Source organism: Conger conger, chromosome 3, assembly GCF_963514075.1.
Source record: "Conger conger chromosome 3, fConCon1.1, whole genome shotgun sequence".
Classification (NCBI taxonomy): domain Eukaryota; kingdom Metazoa; phylum Chordata; class Actinopteri; order Anguilliformes; family Congridae; genus Conger; species Conger conger.
In genome coordinates, this window is record NC_083762.1 from 80272782 (window position 1) to 80292781 (window position 20000).

The 20000-nt window shown below is 52.3% G+C and overlaps 2 protein-coding genes across 6 annotated transcripts in view; one reads left to right on the forward strand and one right to left on the reverse strand.

Annotated features, from left to right (window-relative positions):
- Positions 1–9227, forward strand: part of ankrd44 (ankyrin repeat domain 44) — a 22337-nt gene extending 13110 nt beyond the window's left edge. The window contains exons 6-16 of the mRNA XM_061234149.1: positions 1–11; positions 387–474; positions 1041–1158; positions 1594–1813; positions 1957–2044; positions 3118–3201; positions 4665–4810; positions 4916–4998; positions 5345–5427; positions 7286–7377; positions 7934–9227. The exon at positions 1–11 is cut by the window's left edge and continues 191 nt beyond it. Of these exons, the coding sequence (XP_061090133.1) occupies positions 1–11; positions 387–474; positions 1041–1158; positions 1594–1813; positions 1957–2044; positions 3118–3201; positions 4665–4810; positions 4916–4998; positions 5345–5427; positions 7286–7377; positions 7934–8181 (1261 nt within the window). The 3' untranslated portion in view covers positions 8182–9227. The remainder of the gene's footprint in view (positions 12–386; positions 475–1040; positions 1159–1593; positions 1814–1956; positions 2045–3117; positions 3202–4664; positions 4811–4915; positions 4999–5344; positions 5428–7285; positions 7378–7933) is intronic.
- Positions 9228–13117: 3890 nt separating this feature from the next.
- pikfyve (phosphoinositide kinase, FYVE finger containing) overlaps positions 13118–20000 on the reverse strand; it is a 39141-nt gene continuing 32258 nt past the window's right edge. For all 5 annotated transcript variants that reach the window (XM_061236645.1, XM_061236644.1, XM_061236642.1 and 2 more), the window contains 14 exons: positions 19176–19330; positions 18820–18910; positions 18492–18552; positions 18267–18407; positions 17962–18082; positions 17698–17793; positions 17224–17307; positions 16500–16594; positions 16123–16182; positions 15411–15587; positions 14944–15047; positions 14469–14859; positions 14031–14105; positions 13118–13746 (listed from right to left, as the gene is read on the reverse strand). In XM_061236645.1, the coding sequence (XP_061092629.1) occupies positions 13631–13746; positions 14031–14105; positions 14469–14859; positions 14944–15047; positions 15411–15587; positions 16123–16182; positions 16500–16594; positions 17224–17307; positions 17698–17793; positions 17962–18082; positions 18267–18407; positions 18492–18552; positions 18820–18910; positions 19176–19330 (1767 nt within the window). In that variant the 3' untranslated portion in view covers positions 13118–13630. The remainder of the gene's footprint in view (positions 13747–14030; positions 14106–14468; positions 14860–14943; positions 15048–15410; positions 15588–16122; positions 16183–16499; positions 16595–17223; positions 17308–17697; positions 17794–17961; positions 18083–18266; positions 18408–18491; positions 18553–18819; positions 18911–19175; positions 19331–20000) is intronic.

Consider the following 20000-nt stretch of genomic DNA (forward strand, 5'->3'; position numbering starts at 1 on the left):
ACACCTGGCAGGTAAGGGCCCTCAGCTTTCTCATCCAGTTTACCTGTGTACTCACTAGAAGGCCAAAAGAGTATGCTGTTTTGGACACGCCCCCTGTGTGGCTGAAGGTTTTTGCTTGGTCTCTGAACTGCTGAGTGCTGATTGGGTGTGTCTTTCAGATGCTGAGTGGTCATTGGGTGTGTTCTCTGAGCTGTGTGTGCTCATTGGATGCGTCTCTGAACTGCTGTGTGCTCATTGGTTGTGTCTCTGAGCTGCTGTGTGCTCATTGGGTGTGTCTCTGACCTGCTGTGTGCTCATTGGTTGTGTCTCTGAGCTGCTGTGTGCTGATTGGGTGTGTCTCTCAGCTGCTGTGAGCTCATTGGCTGCGCTCTGTCCCGTTTCCGCAGTGATGAACGGCCACACCTCCTGCCTGCGCCTCCTGCTGGAGGACTCGGACAGCGCAGACCTGCTGGAGGCGGCCGACGCTCAGGGACAGTGAGTCCCCCCTCTGCCCCCCCCTCTACCCCCCTCTGCCCCCCTCCCCTCCGCCTGTACCCCTCTGCCCCCCTCCCCTCCGCCCGTACCCCTCTACCCGCCCTCTGCCCCCCTCCCCTCCGCCTGTACCCCTCTGCCCCCCTCTACCCGCCTTCTGCCCCCCTCTACCCCCCTCCCCTCCACCCATACCCCTCTACCCCCCTCTGCCCCCCTCTACCCGCCCTCTGCCCCCCTCTACCCCCCTCCCCTCCACCCGTACCCCTCTACCCCCCTCTGCCCCCCTCTACCCGCCCTCTGCCCCCCTCTACCCCCCTCTGCCCGTACCCTCAGTCTGTCCCCCTGATCTCAGTCTGTCTGTCTTTCAGGGAGATCAGAGCGTGGTACTGAGTATTGTCCTGAGTAGTGTAATGTTAGTGTAATGTTAATATACTGTCTGTTCAGTGTTATTTAGTTTGTTGTCAGGCTGGGGGCCGCAGTGAGAACTCTCATCTCCAGCCCCACTGCTCTGATTAGAGTAACACAGTGTGTGTGACCCCTGTGACCCCCGTGACCCCTGTGACCCCCAGGACCCCCCTGATGCTGGCGGTGGCGGGGGGGCATGTGGACGTGGTGTCGGTGCTGCTGGAGCGGGAGGCTGCAGTGGACACGGCGGATCGACACGGCCTGACCGCGCTGCACCTGGGGGTGAGCCTCCGGAACCTTCCGTCTCTCACGTCACTGAGCTCGCTACGCTGGGGTTGACAAGACGGACGCTCTTATCCAGAGCTTTCGCATTTTTTGTTACCGCGAATCAAACCTTTAACCTTTAGGTTACAAGCCCAGGTCCCTTATACCACACGGCCACCCACAGCAACACTGCTGAGTTCTGTGATTGGTCCACTGAGCTGAGCGATGGCCCCACTGAGCTCTGTGATTGGTCCGCTGTGCCCTGCATTGGCCCCGCTGAGCCCTGTGATTGGTCCAGTGAGCTCTGTGATCGGACCACTGAGCTGCGTGATAGCCCCGCTGAGCTCAGTGATCGGTCCGCTGAGGCCCGTGTCTGCGATTGCTCTGTTGATCCCTGTGATTGGTCCGCTGCGCCCTGCGACGGCCCCGCTGAGCCCTGTGATTGGTCGGCAGCTCCTGTGCGGGCAGGAGGAGAGCGTGCAGTGCCTGTTGGAGCAGGAGGCGTCAGTACTGCTGGGCGACCACCGGGGGCGCACCTCCCTGCACCTGGCGGCCGCGCGCGGCCACGCCTCCTGGCTGAGCGAGCTGCTGAACATCGCCTTCGCCGAACCGCCCGCCCCCCTGCTGCGCGACCGGGCGGGCTACACCCCGCTGCACTGGGCCTGCTACAACGGTCAGAACCGCCCCGGAGAACACCGCTGCCTGCACCCGGGTCACTGTGCCCCTGTTCCACTGAGCAAACGCTTTAGTCTTTGGTCCCGAGGCTTAGAGTTGTGAATACAAGTAACTTTTTTGTGTGTGTGTGTGTGTCTCCAGGCCATGAGGGGTGTGTGGAGGTGCTGTTGGAGCACAAAGCGATTGGCTCGTTTGAGGGGAACCCCTTCAGCCCGCTGCACTGCGCCGTGTGAGTGTGTGCGTCTCCCCGTGCTCACAAACACCAAACACACGCTAAACACACGCTAAACACACACCAAACACACGCTAAACACACACTCAACATACACCAAACACACACCAAACACACCAAACACACACCAAACACACGCTAAACAAACGCTAAACACACACCAAACACACACACCAAACACACGCACCAAACACACACCAAACACACACACCAAACACACACACCAAACACGCACCAAACACGTACCAAACACACACCAAACACACACACCAAACACGCACCAAACACACACCAAACACACACACCAAACACACACACCAAACACACACCAAACACACACACCAAACACACACACCAAACACGCACCAAACACACACCAACCACGCACCAAACACACACACCAAACACGCACCAAACACACACCAAACACACACACCAAACACGCACCAAACACACACCAAACACACACCAAACACACACCAATCACACACCAAACACACACACCAAACACACACCAAACACACACACCAAAGACACACCAAACACACACACCAAACACACACCAAACACACACCAATCACACACCAAACACACACCAAACACACACCAATCACACACTAAACACAATATTCCGTGTAGTGTCTCAGCCCTGGGTCAAATACGTCATTGTTTTGGATTCAAGTACTTTTCCTGGCTTTACTGACCTTGTCTGGTGTATCTTTACACAGCTCAAGATCCATCGAGCGTAGAAAAGTATTTGAATCCAAAACAGTTGTGTATTGGACCCAGGTCTGCTCTGGACTCTGTCACAGGCTGAATGCCTTGCTCCTGTGGATTTCGTTGTCGGAACATCCGAATGTTGTCCTAGTTATTTTACGGTGGTCATGAAAGTCGGCTTCTTCCTGCGGCCGCGTTTAAACTCAGAACAGCTGCACGCGGAGCCTCCTGTTTCACCGGGTTTTAACTGCCAAACCGCCGCTCCCCGGGCTGGCCAATAGGGAAATGGCAGGAGGCGAGGTGTGACCTTTGACCTCGCGGTGTTGACCGTGGCCGTTTCCTCTCTCCCGCAGAGTGAACGATCACGAGGCCTGCGCTTCCGTCCTCCTGGAGGCCATGGGCTCTGACATCGTCAACTGCCGCGATGCCAAGGACAGGTAAGGCCCCGTGGGCCCCCCCTCCTCTCCTCCCCCCTCCCCTCCCCTCCCCTCAACACCCCATCCCTCAACATCCTGATCTGGAGGGTGTGTCAGGAAGCAGGAGAGAGAGAGAGCGAGAGAGAGAGAGGGGGAGAGGGTAAGAGAGAAAATGAGAGGAGGGGAAGAAGAGTGAGAGAGGAAGAGAAACGTTCACTGAGTAAAACCCGGAACAGCTGTTTTCACTTCAGTCCATGTTCCAGTTTTGGAAGGATTCCGGGGTTTTACTCGGTGAACGTATCCAGTAATCCTGTTCCGTGATATACCCTTCAGACCTGGTATAAATATGTGATTGTTCTGGGTTCAAATACTTTTCTACACTTTGCTGAGCTTGTCTGGTGTATTGGAGCCGATAAAATACTCTCAAAAAGTGCTAACCCCGCCTTCTGGTCCTCCTGGTTGGCTCAGTTCTGATCAGAAAGATCAGTCGAGCACAGAAATGTATTTGAATCCAAAACAATTACTTTTGGATTCTCACTTTTTCCACTCTGTGTTCCTCTCTTTCACACTGTATATTGCTCAGGTCGTATTTTCTTGTGTTCAGTTTAAGTGTGTGCCCTAGAGCCACCCTTCAAAACACAATCAAACTCTCTGTGAAACACAAACCCCAACAGTAGTCAAATTCTATTCTGACCCCCGAAACCTTTATTTGACCAGGTTAGTCTTATTCCGATTAGACATCTCTTTTTTTAAGAGAGAGACCTGGCCAAGACAGCAGCAATAAATTACAGAAAACTACAAAAATAACAACATTCAACATAACAGCAGACCCACAACTATGTTAAAAGATTCACATCTGGTTACACAAGACCAGTCTAAATATATGGGCCAGCTCAAGGTCAACGCATTTAACAGACAACACAGACGAATGACAAACCTTGCGTGGGAATGCGCTTCAGTTACATAAGCATGCACAGCCAAAAACAAAAACCTAAAATACCTCATGTTTACTAACACACTAATCCCTCTTCCCTCCTCCCTCCCTCCTCTCTCTTTCTCTCTCACTCTCCTCTCCCTCCTCTCATTTTCTCTCTTACCCTCTCCCCCTCTCTTTCTCTCATACTCTCTCTCTTTCCCTCACCCTCCACCCTCTCTCTCTCCCCCTCTCTCTGTCCCTTTCTCTATCCCTCTCCCTCTTTCCCCCTCTCTCCCCCTCTCTTACCCTCTCCCCATCTCTTTCTCTCTCCCCCACCCCTACCCTCTCTCCCTCTCTCTCACCCCACCTCCCTCTCTCTCTCGCTCTCTCTTCCTCTCCCTCTCTCTCTCGCTCTCTCTCTCTCCCTCTCTCTCTCTCCCCCACCCATACCCTCTCTCTCCCTCTCTCCCTCCCTCTCTCTCTCTCCCTCTCTCTCTCTCTCTCTGTCTCTCCCTCTCCCTCTCACTCTCACTCTCTCTCTCCCTCTCCCTCTCCCTCTCTCTCTCAGAACCCCTCTTCATGCAGCTGCGTTCTCTGGTCACGTGGACTGCCTGCAGCTGCTCCTGGCCCACGATGCACCGGTGGACGCCGTGGACCAATCGGGACGCAGCGCTCTGATGATGTCGTCGGAGCGGGGCTGTGCGGGGGCTGTGGGTATGACCTCATCATGACCTCATCGTGACCTCGTGTCTCTGTCTGACTGATAAAATATATATTTTTTAATCGTCTTTTTTTTTTTGTCTCTCTGTGTTTTGTCAGAGGTGCTGTTGCGCAGCGTGAACGCAGACGTCAGTCTCTCGGACCAGAACGGAAACACGGCCCTGCACCTGGCCTGCAGTAACGTGAGTCACCAGCAGGGGTCACTCCCACTTACAGTGTAAAATCCAATCCTCCCCAGTATTTTGTTCCAGCCACCTGGATGTGTTAATTAGCACAATTTATCAGCCAGGTGGTATAACTGCTTACTGAAATCAGCTGGCTGAGCTCATAGGTGGAGGAAACACACGGCAGGACTTTTACCTTCTGACCCCTGGACTTTACTCCTCTACCAAAGGGCCAGTGTGTGCCATCGCCCTGGGCAAACACATTCCTCCCCCTCCCTCTCGTTCTCTCCCTCCCTCCCTCCCTCCCTCCCTCCCTCCCTCCATCCTCTGCATGTTTTCACCGTGCCATCCCTCTCTTTCTCAGGGAAAGGAGGAGTGCGCTCTGCTCATCCTGGAGAAGCTGACAGACCCCACGCTAGTCAGCTCCACCAACAAGGCGCTGCAGACGTAAGTGTCCGTCACTCCAGAGAGGGAGGTGCTGCCCTGAGGGGGGCTGTCCTTGTCTTCAGTGGTTTAGGGCGGGTTTAAGGTTTGGGTTAGGTTAGTTTAGGTGATCATAACTGATGCTGGTTCATACTTTTCTGCATTTGACTAGGCTTGCCTGGTGTATCGGAACAAATTAAATTATCCCAATAGTGTAAAGCCCCGCCCATCTGCCCCAGCATGCTCAAATGCTCCAGAGAAGATCAGTAGAGCACAGACAAGAATCCAAAACACACTGTTTGAGCCCAAGCGTTTGGGTCTGACCCCCCTCCCCTCCCCCTCAGTCCGCTCCTGTGCGAGAGACCCTGTGTGTGCAAAGCGTGTGTAAAGTGCGTAAAGTGTGTGTAGTGTGTAAAGTGTGTGTAAAGCGTGTGTAAGCATGTGTAAAGTGTGTGTAAAGGGTAAAGTGTGTGTAAGGTGTGTATAAAGTGTGTGTAAAGTGTGTGTAAGGTGTGTAAAGCGTGTGTAAGGTGTGTAAAGTGTGTGTAAAGCATGTGTAAGGTGTGTAAAGCGTGTGTAAAGCGTGTGTAAGGTGTGTAAAGTGTGTGTAAAGCGTGTGTAAAGCGTGTGTAAGGTGTGTAAAGCGTGTGTAAGGTGTGTAAAGTGTGTGTAAAGCATGTGTAAGGTGTGTAAAGCGTGTGTAAAGCGTGTGTAAGGTGTGTAAAGTGTGTGTAAAGCGTGTGTAAAGTGTGTGTAAAGCGTGTGTAAGGTGTGTAAAGTGTGTGTAAAGCGTGTGTAAAGTGTGTAAAGCGTGTGTAAAGTGTGTGTAAAGCGTATGTAAAGCATGTGTAAGGTGTGTAAAGTGTGTGTAAAGCGTGTGTAAGGTGTGTAAAGTGTGTAAAGCGTGTGTAAGGTGTGTAAAGCGTGTGTAAAGTGTGTAAAGCGTGTGTAAAGCGTGTGTAAAGCGTGTGTAAGGTGTGTAAAGCGTGTGTAAGGTGTGTAAAGTGTGTGTAAAGCATGTGTAAGGTGTGTAAAGCGTGTGTAAAGCGTGTGTAAGGTGTGTAAAGTGTGTGTAAAGCGTGTGTAAGGTGTGTAAAGTGTGTAAAGCGTGTGTAAGGTGTGTAAAGCGTGTGTAAAGTGTGTAAAGCGTGTGTAAAGCGTGTGTAAAGCGTGTGTAAAGCGTGTGTAAGGTGTGTAAAGCGTGTGTAAGGTGTGTAAAGTGTGTGTAAAGCATGTGTAAGGTGTGTAAAGCGTGTGTAAAGCGTGTGTAAAGCGTGTGTAAAGTGTGTGTAAAGTGTGTGTAAAGTGTGTAAAGCGTGTGTAAAGCGTGTGTAAGGTGTGTAAAGTGTGTGTAAAGCGTGTGTAAGGTGTGTAAAGTGTGTGTAAAGTGTGTAAAGCGTGTGTAAAGCATGTGTAAGGTGTGTAAAGCGTGTGTAAAGCGTGTGTAAAGCGTGTGTAAGGTGTGTAAAGCGTGTGTAAGGTGTGTAAAGTGTGTGTAAAGTGTGTGTAAAGTGTGTGTAAGGTGTGTGTAAAGCGTGTGTAAAGCGTGTGTAAGGTGTGTAAAGCGTGTGTAAGGTGTGTAAAGTGTGTGTAAGGTGTGTAAAGTGTGTGTAAAGCGTGTGTAAAGTGTGTAAAGCATGTGTAAAGCGTGTGTAAAGTGTGTGTAAAGTGTGTGTAGTGTGTAAAGCGTGTGTAAAGTGTGTGTAAAGCGTGTGTAAGGTGTGTAAAGCGTGTGTAAGGTGTGTAAAGCGTGTGTAAAGTGTGTGTAAAGTGTGTGTAAAGCGTGTGTAAGGTGTGTAAAGTGTGTGTAAAGCGTGTGTAAGGTGTGTAAAGTGTGTGTAAAGCGTGTGTAAGGTGTGTAAAGCCTGTGTGGCCCCTGCAGGCCGCTCCACCTGGCCGCGCGCAGCGGGCTGAAGCAGGTGGTGCAGGAGCTGCTGACCCGCGGGGCCAGTGTGCAGGCGCAGGATGAGAACGGTGAGCCCCTCCCATCGCCTCCGAGCTGTCCGTCAGTCTGTCGGCCTGGTGGTAGGCGTAGCAGCTTTGTTTGTGTCCTCCTCCTCCTCTCTCTGCCCACTACCTGTGCGGAAGCCATTTTGAGTGTGCACATTTCCTGCCCCCGCCCCGTGTCTCCTGTGTGTCTTGGCTGGCCGTGTACTAATGGAATGCTGCTCTCTCCCACCCCCACCCCCCTCCCTGGCATGGGTCCCTACCCTTCTCTCTCTCCCCTCAACTCTTTTTCTATCGCTCTTTTCCATCTGTCTCTCGCTTTCCATGTTTCTCCCCCTCTCCCCCCCCTGCTCCCCTCCCCCTCCCTCTCCCCCTCTCCCTCCCTCCCCCCTCCCTCTCTCCCTCCCTCCCCCCTCCCTCTCTCCCTCCCTCCCCCCTCCCTCTCTCCCTCTCTCCCTCCCTCCCTCTCTCCCTCCCTCCCTCTCTCCCTCCCTCCCTCTCCCCCTCTCCCCCTCTCTCCCTCTCTCCCTCTCTCCCTCCCTCTCTCCCTCCCTCCCTCTCCCTCTCTCTCTCTCTCTCTCAGGGCTCACTCCTGCTCTGGCTTGCGCTCCCAGCAGTGAGGTGGCAGACTGCCTGGCTCTCATTCTGGGTCCCATGATGCCTTTGTGCTCCCCTTGCAGCTCCGGTGGCCCCTCCCCCCGCGCCCTCCTGAAGACCCCGCCCCCCCGAGGGAGGGGCCACCGGGAGGGGCGGGCCACGCGCGTGCCCTCGGCCACGCCCAGCGAGGGAGACGGCACCACCGAGAACGACTCCGACTCCGAGACCTTCTGACCCCTGACCCCTGACCCCTGCTGGACTATTACCCTACTGACCCCTCTGTGTTCGTACACACACACACACACACACACACACACACACATATACACACACAGACACACACACGGCACGCACACAGATGCGTGCCAACATAGACACCACACTCAAGTACAAAAACACAAACACATACACAGACATACACAAAGTATACACACACAGCAGCCTCAGAGATTAGTGGGTCAGGTTGGGTTCTTTGACTCTTTAACATTCTGGACTTTCTAAATGCCATTTTTAGTGTTTATTTTGACACAGGGACCACACAATAGGAAGTGATCTTTTTAAAGCTGGTTATACGTGTAAATACGGTCATACGCCGGTCGAACCACAGGGTACCCTAATGTCCTGGTGGACGTCTGTAAGCACAAACAGCAGCAGCAGCACAAATGTATGTTTACACACGTGGAAATACCGTGTGTGGTAGCGTGACGGATGCCATCTGACATGCAAGCCTGCCCCCCCCCCCCCGCCCTCGACGCCAAATCCAACCCCCCAAATCCACGTCTGTCTGTGGAGTACAGGAGGAATGACCCTTCAGCGACCCGCATCGCTGAGCCAAACCTCGCTCCTCAACGGAACCTTTCCGCCATTTTGGGCTCAAAACGAGGCCCGTTTGGCTCCACTGGGGCGAGATCTTGTCACGCGTGTTCACTTCCGGGCTCTCTGTAGCTGACACAGGGCCACAGAAGTCTGATTGGCTAAAACAGGGGTGTCAAAAATCCAGTCCTGGAGGGCCGCAGTGTCTGCTGGTTTAACTCCAGTCCTGGAGGGCCGCAGTGTCTGCAGGTTTAACTCCAGTCCTGGAGGGCCGCAGTGTCTGCAGGTTTAACTCCAGTCCTGGAGGGCCGCAGTGTCTGCAGGTTTAACTCCAGTCCTGGAGGGCCGCAGTGTCTGCAGGTTTAACTCCAGTCCTGGAGGGCCACAATGTCTGCAGGTTTAACTCCAGTCCTGGAGGGCCGCAGTGTCTGCAGGTTTAACTCCAGTCCTGGAGGGCCGCAGTGTCTGCTGGTTTAACTCCAGTCCTGGAGGGCCACAGTGTCTGCAGGTTTAACTCCAGTCCTGGAGGGCCGCAGTGTCTGCAGGTTTAACTCCAGTCCTGGAGGACCGCAGTGTCTGCTTGTTTAACTCCAGTCCTGGAGGGCCGCAGTGTCTGCAGGTTTAACTCCAGTCCTGGAGGGCCCCAGTGTCTGCAGGTTTAACTCCAGTCCTGGAGGGCCGCAGGGTCTGCGGGTATTTGTTGTTTCCTTTCAATCAGCAGCCAATTAAGGTCTTGAGAACAAGGACTCTTTAGCCTATGAAAGACTTATTCACCACTTGATCTGCAGACACTGTGTCCCTCCAGGACTGGAGTTTGACACGCCTGGACTAAGAGGTTTTGTGGTCCTGTCGAGGTTGTAGCAAGCCCAGTTGGCTGAGCTCTACTGCCAGTATATTTTCTCTTACCCAGGGGCAACTTAAGGTGCAGAAACAGCTTGTCTCCGTGCTGAAGAAAACAGCTCAAGTTATGTTCTGAAACAGCTGGTATTTAAAACTGGTTACAGCTGGATTTTACACCAGGGCTGACAACAGTCTCTTATTCTGTTTTTAAAAAATTTTTTATTTTTAAATGTGCCATGGTATTTTAACCAAACAATGCTAAAGCTGCTCGGATGCAGTGCTGAACCTCACAGACGAGGAAACTCCCCTGGAACAAGGGGTCAAAGGTCATAGGTCGGGGTCACATCCTGTCCGGGTCAGGTCGGGGTCACGGACGATGTCACTGTCAGTGCTGTGGAACCTCACGACCCCGGACGGGGGTGCTCAAGTGTACTGGGAGCCCAGAGGGTTCTCACCGGGTTCTTGCCTTACAACACTCACACACACACACACACACACACATACATACACACACACACACACACACAGATACACGCATACACGCACATACACACTCACACACACACACACACACACACACACCTACACACACACAGATACACACACACACACACACAAACGGAGTGTTGATCACTCATACAGTATTATAATTGTTACTGCCTCACAGAGCTCTGCCCCCCCCTCATTCCGAGCATCTTACGATGGAGACCTCATTCCCCAAATGCCACTGCAGGTTTCCTTTACCCGGGGGGGCTACTGTACTGGGCCCTGTTCCTTCAGAGCCGCAGAGTGTGCTGGGTTCCTCACTCCTGGCCCTGGAGAGCCGCAGGGTGTGCTGGGGTCCTCACTCCTGGTCCTGGAGAGCCACAGAGCGTACTGGGGTCCTCACTCCTGGTCCTGGAGAGCCGCAGGGTGTGCTGGGGTCCTCACTCCTGGTCCTGGAGAGCCGCAGGGTGTGCTGGGGTCCTCACTCCTGGTCCTGGAGAGCCGCAGGGTGTGCTGGGGTCCTCACTCCTGGTCCTGGAGAGCCGCAGGGTGTAGCTGGTTTTCATTGTTACTCAGCACTTAACTCATCAATTCGAGTAGTTGACTCGACAGTTAGCTCACCTGGTTACCTGGGTATGAATTGGGTTCTGATTTTAAGGTAAAAACAAAAAGCAGCAGAGCTTTGTGGCTCTCCAGAAGTGTGCTGGGTGGCAGTCTCCTACCCTTAACTGCTCTCTGGGGGTGTTTAAATGAGTCCCGCGCCAGGGTCCTCAGAACCGCCGGTGATGTAGCGTAGCATTCATAACGGACGGGAATATGAATTTGTGACCGGGACGCACGGGGCGGCCGCTAGCAGGGTTCGTGTCGTCGATTTAAGGCCCGTACACACCAAGAACTACAACTGTAACGATAACTACAAATACGTCGTTTTTTAAAAGTCGTTCTAACTCAATTGGATGGCGGAGTCGACACCATAGCTACACCGAGAACGACAGTAACGACAGATATCGTCGGGATCACTCTGAGCGTTTTTTTTTTTGTGTTTTTTTTTTTTTACAGGTGCATGATCTATACAAACACTGACAGCCAATCAAAATCTATCTCAGTTTACAGGGCGTCACGTTCAGAATGGCAGATAACGTAGCCGAGAGCCTATTTACAGAAGGCTATTGTTCATCGGTGTGGATGCTAACATCGTTATCGTTGTTCTTATTGTTATAGCTTTAGATCTTGGTGTGGACGAGCCTTACGGGGCAGTTTTTACGAGCAGTTTTTCGTTGGGATCCAGGTGTCTCTAGTGCAAGAGAAGGCCCAGTTTGGTCAATGCAGGCCTGGGAGGTATTAACTGTTACATTATGGTACAAACAGAAAGCACTTCTGCAGATCATCACCGCCCCCCCCGTCTGTCACCAACTCAACCAGCAACGTGCCACTCTCTCGAACCCGAACCCGAACCTAGCCCAGTGCCTTGTGTCACCTCTTTGTACTGTTTTTAGTTTGTGCATTTTTGAAGAAAAAAAAAACAAACAAAAAAATTGTTTTTCTAGCTGTTTCCCAGTGTGTGTATGTGTGTGAATTCTCTGTCCCGGTCAGTGAGACAGTCCTGCCGTGTTCGGTGTCTTTGGTCAGAAAAGCCTAAGGAAACGTTGGGGGTGTTGGGGAAAGGTACTGAGAGGGAGGGAGGGGGGGTGTCCAGTGGTACAAAGACTCGCCCCCCACCCCAAACACACAAACACACACGTTCCCTTTCGCCCGTCTGCTGGAGCGTTGTCCTCGTGTGAAGCGTGAGCCGCTGCGTATGTGTGCAATAAGTCTGACGAAAAATGAAGTTTTTATGTACATATCTGTGTCCTTTCAAAGCAGCAGAGAATAGTTCTGTAAAAATTTAATCTTTCTTAAAAAAAAGAAGAAAAGAAAAAAAGGTACAAATTGTTTTTAAAATGGTTAGAGTAAATATGCTGTTGTTGTTTGACTAAGAGAGAGGAACGGGGGAGACAGCCAGTGTTACGCGCAGAGGCCACGCGCAGAGGCCACGCCATCCTGACAATCCGCTCATCGACGCCAGTTCATGTTGCAGTAGAAGAAGCTGAGGGCTGTTTTTGTCACAGCTACATTTGGTCTGTTTTATAAAAAAAAATGTATAATTATAATATAAATCTCTGCTTTAAACTGATTGTTGTGTGTTTCTTTATATTAAAAAAGCCCCAAAAAAACCCTTTCTGCTCTTTTAAATCAACACTGACCAGGGCTTAAACCCGAAAAGACTGAAATGTATCTTTACGCTGAAAACATGGTCATACTTTACAATAAGGTTACATTACATTACATTAATGGCATTTGGCAGACGCTCTTATCCAGAGCGACGTACAGTTGATTAGACTAAGCAGGAGACAATCCTCCTTGGAGCAATGCATGGTTAAGGGCCTTGCTCAAGGGCCCAATGGCTGTGCGGATCTTATTGTGGCTATTGGGGATCGAACCGCTGACCTTGCGGGGCCCAGTCATGTCCCTTAACCACTACGCTACAGGCCCCCCCGTACATGAATTGGCTTACATGAACTAACTACTGTAGTTGTTAACATGAATTAATGATGTACAAATAATAATTTAGCATGGAATTAACTTTTCATTAGTTATGAGTTTACATACATTAACTATTAGTTACTTGAGTATCCATTAGCAAACCGGAAGATGATCAGAATCGGTTAACCACGAACAAATACATGAACTATTGTCTTCCCCATTACAATATGAATCAGTATTAACTATTAATGTAGTTGTTAACATGAATTAATGATGTACAAATACATAACTACATAACATAAAGAAGGCTGTACAGATTGTTAACCAACTACTGAGAGGTCAACTACATTAGTTTATGTTAATTAATACAGAATTATTATTAAGTGTTACCACAAACGTGTTGAGGAAGGAAGGCTTGTCTGCACTCTCCCAAACTGACACTGACGAGCTGGATCTCCCACCATGATCTGACATTTTATTATTAAAAACATACCCAAAGACAACATCGAAACTTTAATAAACCGTGTTAATCTTTTATTACATCAATATCTGTACAGTTACGACAAACATTCTCAGAATTGGCTTGCTGGGACAACAAAGTCTTGCGAGGGATTTCAGTGCGATGTCCCAAAAGATTTTAAGGAAACCAACAAGACCATACAGTCTTGGCACTTCCAGAACACTGATTCATACCCGCTCCCCTCCTGTGATCCCCTGTCACGGTTTGAGGGGTGGAGACAGGTCGTCTGTGCACTCCTGTAGTCCAGTGAGTTTGTGGAGTGATAAATAATTTCTACACCTTTACCTGCATCCGTCCAACCAAACCTAACTTAAGTGTGCTTCTCTGGAGCTTAAACAGAGACGGGGGCCCCCCTTATGGTCGCCCCAGTGCAGACAGAGGAACGGGGGGGCCCCCTTACTGGTCGCCCCAGTGTAGAGGGAGAGGCGGGGCCAGGCGAGCTCCAGATTGGGCCGGTTCCCCGTCCCGGCGTCAGGCTCAGCTCAACACCCCGGCGCTCGTTCAGCAGTTCACCCCCAGCCCGGTCCAGTGGTCCGGTACCATGAGGAAGTACTTGTCCATGGCCTCACAGAACCGGGCCCGGTACAGCTCCGGGGAAACGACCGTGGGCATCTTACCTGGGGAGAGGACACATCGCTCAGTCCCACAATGCACTCTGCTGTTCAGGTGTTCAGTCACAGAATGTTGCGTGATTTGAAATCATCATTATTGTTATCGAATCCCCGCCCATCTGGCTCAATTTACTGGGGACTGGCAGGTACAGGTGTGTCATTACAGGTATACAAATGATTTTTACAGGTGTGTTACCTTGGTCAAGGTGTACAACAGGTGTGTTAGCTTTGTGAAGGTGTACCGCAGGTGAATAACCCTGGCAGTTAAATGTGCATTACAGGTGTATTACCTTGGCCGCCTAAGATTCCAGTGGATTTGACCACCATTTCCAGTTTCTTGTCCCAGGTAAAGGTCCGAATGTAATCTGGGGAAGAGATTCATTTTTCACTCTGGTGCGCACACTACATGTTCATTATAAATTTTAGATGGAGGAATCGGTTGGGAAGAGATCAAGGGGCCAGCTTTCGAGCTATCCATTCCACCAACTTATACAGTCACCCCCTACTGATACCTATATTTACACTCAAAAAGCCTATCTTCCCAATGGACTCCATTCCTGTTCAACAGCAAATTGCATACGATATGTTATATAGAGATGGACAAAGACAGGAAGTGAGGTCGCGGGACAGGAAGTGATGCAGCGGGACAGGAAGTGAGGTCGCTGGACAGGAAGTGAGGCCGCGGGACAGGAAGTGACGTCGCCGGACAGGAAGCGGCAGGGTCGTACCGATAATGCCCACCACCAGCTGGTCCGTGGCGTCGTCCCGGCCCACCAGCAGCGAGTAGTCGATGATGAGGTGGCTGGTGAGGAAGTAGGCGTCGCTGTGGATGGCCGCGCGCAGGATGGCCTTGCAGTGCGCCCGGATGTACAGCGGGTTGTCGTGCACCAGCCGCAGGAGGTTCTCGTCCAGGAGGACCAGCTCGCAGCTCTCCTTGCCCGAGTCCGTCTTCACGTTGCGGTTCCGCAGCGAGCCCTTCAGGTCGAACACCTGCGCCATCTTGCGGCCGTAGAACAGGTTCTCCATCACCAGCAGGTCCAGCTTCTTCTCCGTGTTGTTCTGGGAGTTCTTGTAGCCGATCCGGTACACGCCCAGGATCTTAGCCAGCGCCGTGGGCCGCTGGGGGGTTAGTAAACACACACACACATTAGTCTCAGCTACTGTTACTGTACTTACCACACACACACACCCCTCAGGCCGTACCTTCTGCTGCACGGCCCCGGTGATGTAGGTGAAGTAGTGGGGGGCGAAGTCCAGGAACGACTGCACCTCTAGCCGGGGCATCTGCTTCAGGATGAACCGGTCATCTGAGGGAGAGGTCAAGGGTCAACAATCATTCATCCCCCAACCCAACCCCTAACCCCTGACCTCTCACTCCTAACCCCTCACTCCCAACCCATTACATTACATTTTACATTACATGTCATCTTGCAGACGCTCTTATCCAGAGTGACGTAAAGCTGATTAGACGAAACAGGAGACAATCCTCCCCTGGAGCAATGCAGGGTTAAGGGCCTTGCTCAAAGGCCCAATGGCTGTGTGGATCTTATCGCGACTACACCGGGGATCGATCGAACCAGCGACCTCGCAGGTCCCAGTCACGTACCTTAACCGCTACGCTACAGGCCGCCCCACGGCCCCCGACCCCTGACCCCTGACCCCGGACTCACCCTCGGTGGCGTAGAAGACGGCGCCGGACTTGCCGCCGCGGGCCTGCCAGTTGACGCAGTGGGAGAGCGAGCGCACGAAGTCGTCCTCGCTGCTCGCCATGATCTCCTCCCGCATGCGGTGGAACTCCTCCGCGTAGTAGATCCGGCAGTAGAACTTGGCGTTGGCGTCCGAGAACTCTGCAGAAGACACGCGTTTAACACAGACACAGACACAGACACACACTGGCCTTCACGATCGTGTGATTACTGTCTGCTTAATGAGAGGACACAGGGTTAACGCTGCTAAACAAGTGCTTTAGTCTTGTAATAAGGCATACATATGTACGATGTCATGTTTTTCTCTCAAGTAGAAAATATTAGCTTGTTTTAAGGTACTGTTAGCTTGGCAAGTGAAATATTCTTATTCCACAGGCAAATCATGAATTCAAGTCAAGCTGTCTTATCTCAATGTCAATATTTTTGTCTTATTTAGCAAAAAAGTCAAATAAATTATCTGAAAGTCATCTGAAATTAAGACTAAAATACTTGAGGCATATATTTTGCAGTGTATCCAGGCTGCTTTTGCTGTAACATTCAATTTTGATAAATAAGTAAATGAGCCAGGAAGTGAACTTGAGTGAATCTCCTCTTCTCGTCCGCTACCACCTCGTCTCCTACCCGGCAGCGTGGAGGGAAGCAGACGAGTGGAGGAGAGGAGGGATCTGAGACTCACGCAGTTCGATGTGAGGGTTCCCCGCTCCCTTCTTCTGCTTGTCACCTCCATCAGGCTCTTCTGAACAACAGAAGGAGAAAACGGATGAATGAATAGTGTACTTACCACACACACACACACACACACACACACACACAGACACAGACACAGACACAGACACAGACACAGACACAGACACAGACACAGACACACACACATCAGTCTCAGTTACTGTGTTTGCCAAACACACAATAAACCAGATGAATGAATCGCGTTTGGGCTTTGACACCTCTAGTGTATACAACACCAAGGATAACCGATCCAGTGGAGGCGAGGCCAGGTGCTGGCCGGATCCCTTTGACCTCTGACCCCGGGGGGGGGGGGGGGCGGATACTCACTGAGAGGGTCGGACTCTGTGCTGGAGCGGCCCGACAGGGGGGCGCTGGCCTCGCTGGGTTTGGCGGGGCTGTTCTTCACCCGGCTCTCCCCCACGCTGGGGTCCCGGGACGAGGGGAAAGAGAGAAGGTCGTTCAGAGGTCAGCCAGTCTCCCTGGCCCCAGAGCAACAATCTCACTCCAGGCCCAAAGCGACACTGACAGGTACATGATCTACGGGGGTCTGGATCTGTCTGTACCCGCTGGTCTGGACAATGGCAGTGATGGGTTACATCATGGCTGCCAAACCCTGTTAGTGTGCTTTGTTAGGGCTGGAGTGAAAAGCTACAGGACATTAGCTCTACTGGAACAGCCCTGGTTAAATGGCCTGGAGTTTCGGATCAGTGTTGTAATGCTCTGTGGGTTTGGGTGTGTGTCTGTAAATGGTCTGTGGGTTTGGGTGTGTGTCTATAAATGGTCTGTGGGTTTGGGGGTGTGTCTGTAAATGGTCTGTGGGTTTGGGGGGTGTGTCTGTAAATGGTCTGTGGGTTTGGGTATGTGTCTGTAAATGGTCTGTGGGTTTGGGGGTGTGTCTGTAAATGGTCTGTGGGTTTGGGGGTGTGTCTGTAAATGGTCTGTGAGTTTGGGTATGTGTCTGTAAATGGTCTGTGGGTTTGGGTGTGTGTCTGTAAAAGGTCTGGGGGTTTGGGTGTGTGTCTGTAAATGGTCTGTGGGATTGTGTCTGTACCTGTTGGTCTGGTTTGTCTCTTCAGCTCCGGTCTTCATGGCCACCTTGGACAGCTCCTCCAGAGCAGCCTTGTACTCCTTACAGCTGGAAGCAGAGCCAACGTCACAGTGTCGCCACGACAACAGCATTGTCACAGTATCGCCACAACAACAGTATCGTCACGGCAACAGCATCGTCACAGTATCGCCACGACAACACCTAAGAGCACCACGAGAACTACAGCGAGCTCACTAAAAACATTTTTTATGTGTCAATTTCTTTAAGTTTGAAACTCAAAGAGTCGTACACCTCTGACATTATAACCTTGGTAACTGTAGTTTGGTTCGGTTCAGATGTAGTCTGAGAGAATAATTATAACATAAGGGTGTTACATTAGGGGAAAGGGCTGGGTGATAAACGGTAATGATTAGCACGTGTTGCTGCGATGGCTGCCGCATGCCCAGGTGACGCACGCAGGTGCGGGGGGGGTCTCACCTGAGGGCGAAGGCGATGATGGAGCTGGGCTCTCTCTCGCACACGGCGATGGGCACGCGTTCATGCTCGTACATCAGGTAGTGCTTATCCGGGTCACTGCAGAACAGGGGTCAGAGGTCAGAGGTCAGAGACACCACTCACTGCAGAACAGGGGTCAGAGGTCAGAGACACCACACACTGGGTAAAATGTTAAAACAGAAATATGACACACTGCAGCCCACTGCATCATTGGCTTTACTGGCTTTACTGGGGCGGTGCACTTACAATGGGAAGGGGATGGGGTTGTAGCTGTTGCCAGGCAACAGGTTGGCCAGGATGGCCTTCATGGTGGACTTCTCCTTCACCTGGCTGTCATTGGAGCCCAGCAGGTGTCCGTCAAACACATCTGAGAGAGAAAGGGGAGGAGCATTAATGGATGAGTGTGTGTGTGTGTGTGTGTGTGTGTGTGTGTGTGTGTGTAGTGGTGTGTGTGTAGTGGTGTGTGTGAGTGTGTGAGTGTGTGTGTGTGTGTGTGTGTGTAGTAGTGTGAGTGTGTGTGTGTGTGTGTGTGTGTGTGTGTGTACACTTGCCCTCTGGGATGCTGATGGAGTCCTGCTCGGGGAAGGATGGCCCACAGGACGGTTGCTCGGCGCCCATCTCCCCCGGCGACGGCAGCTGCAGCAGGGAGGAGGAGCCGGACCCGGAGGGCATGGTGCTCAGGTACCGGTCCTCTGTCAATCAACACGGGGACACGCCCGTCAGCAACACCCACCAATGGGGTGGGAGCTGAGGCAGAGGGTCAGGGGTCATCTTACCTTTCTCTCCGTTCTGCACCACGGGGGAGGGGTTACGGGGGGAGGATTCCAGAGCGCTCGTCTGTCAATCAAAACAACGGGAGTCAACACACCACACTCACCTGTATTATGGAGCTTAGTGCACGTGTGTGTGAGGGTGTATCTAGGACCACAATGGAAAGAAGTCATCACAACGTATTGTGTCTAGCTTTCCTCGATAATTTTACCATGTATGGTTGTTGCCCGAGGTCTACTAACACTATGAATATTTTTTTGAATATGCCAAATCAAATCGATCAATCGAAACATGCTGGCATGTCCTCCGGCGCTGTCTGTGAGTCCCACTGACCTTACTGTCGTCCGTCTGTCTGTGTCTCCCAGGGCTGGGCGGGACAGACAGACGTTTCCTGCCCTTCTCCTGCTGGAACAGGTCCTGGAGCCTGAGAGAGGAGGGGAGAGAATGAGAGAGAGAGAGAGAGAGAGAGAGAGAGCGAGAGTATTGTGCATTGGTTAGTGTTCAGCAGAACTGGTTATCAGTGTTTGGTGTGTTTATCAGTATTAATGTGTAATGGTCTGTGGTCAGGGTCAGGGTCAGGGTCGGGGTCGGGGTTAGGGTTTGGGTTGGGGTTGGGGTTAGGGGTTAGGGTCAGTGTGCGGTGGGTGTGCGGTGGGTGTGCGGTCAGTGTGCGGTGGGTGTGCGGGTACCTGCTGTTCCAGGACTGCAGCGTCTCACACAGGCTCTGCTTCTTCATGACCACGGACTCCAGCACGGCCTGCAGCTGCTGCGGAGCGTCCAGCCCACAGGACAGCAGCCGGGCCTGCAGCTTCTCAATCCAGCTGCGCAGCTCCACCTCCTCCATCTGCAGCGCGTGCGCAGCCAGCGCAGCCAACGCAGCCAGAGCAGCCAATGCACACAGAGCAGCCAACGCAGCCAGAGCAGCCAACGCAGCCAACGCAGCCAGAGCAGACACAGAGCAGACAGAGCAGTCAACGCAGCCAACGCAGACACAGAGCAGACACAGAGCAGACACAGAGCAGACACAGAGCAGCCAACGCAGCCAGAGCAGCCAGAGCAGCCAGCGCAGCCAGCGCAGCCAGCGCAGACACAGAGCAGACACAGAGCAGCCAGCGCAGCCAACGCAGCCAGAGCAGCCAGAGCAGCCAGCGCAGCCAGCGCAGACACAGAGCAGACAGAGCAGTCAACGCAGCCAACGCAGACACAGAGCAGACACAGAGCAGACACAGAGCAGACACAGAGCAGCCAACGCAGCCAGAGCAGCCAGCGCAGCCAGAGCAGACACAGAGCAGACACAGAGCAGACACAGAGCAGACAGAGCAGTCAACGCAGCCAACGCAGCCAACGCAGACACAGAGCAGCCAACGCAGCCAGAGCAGCCAACGCAGCCAGAGCAGCCAGAGCAGACACAGAGCAGACAGCACACAGAGAGCACACAGAGAGCACACAGAGAGCACACAGAGCAGACAGGGGAGGAGAGACAGAGAGCTGGGTCAACGTGTGGTACCGCCTCA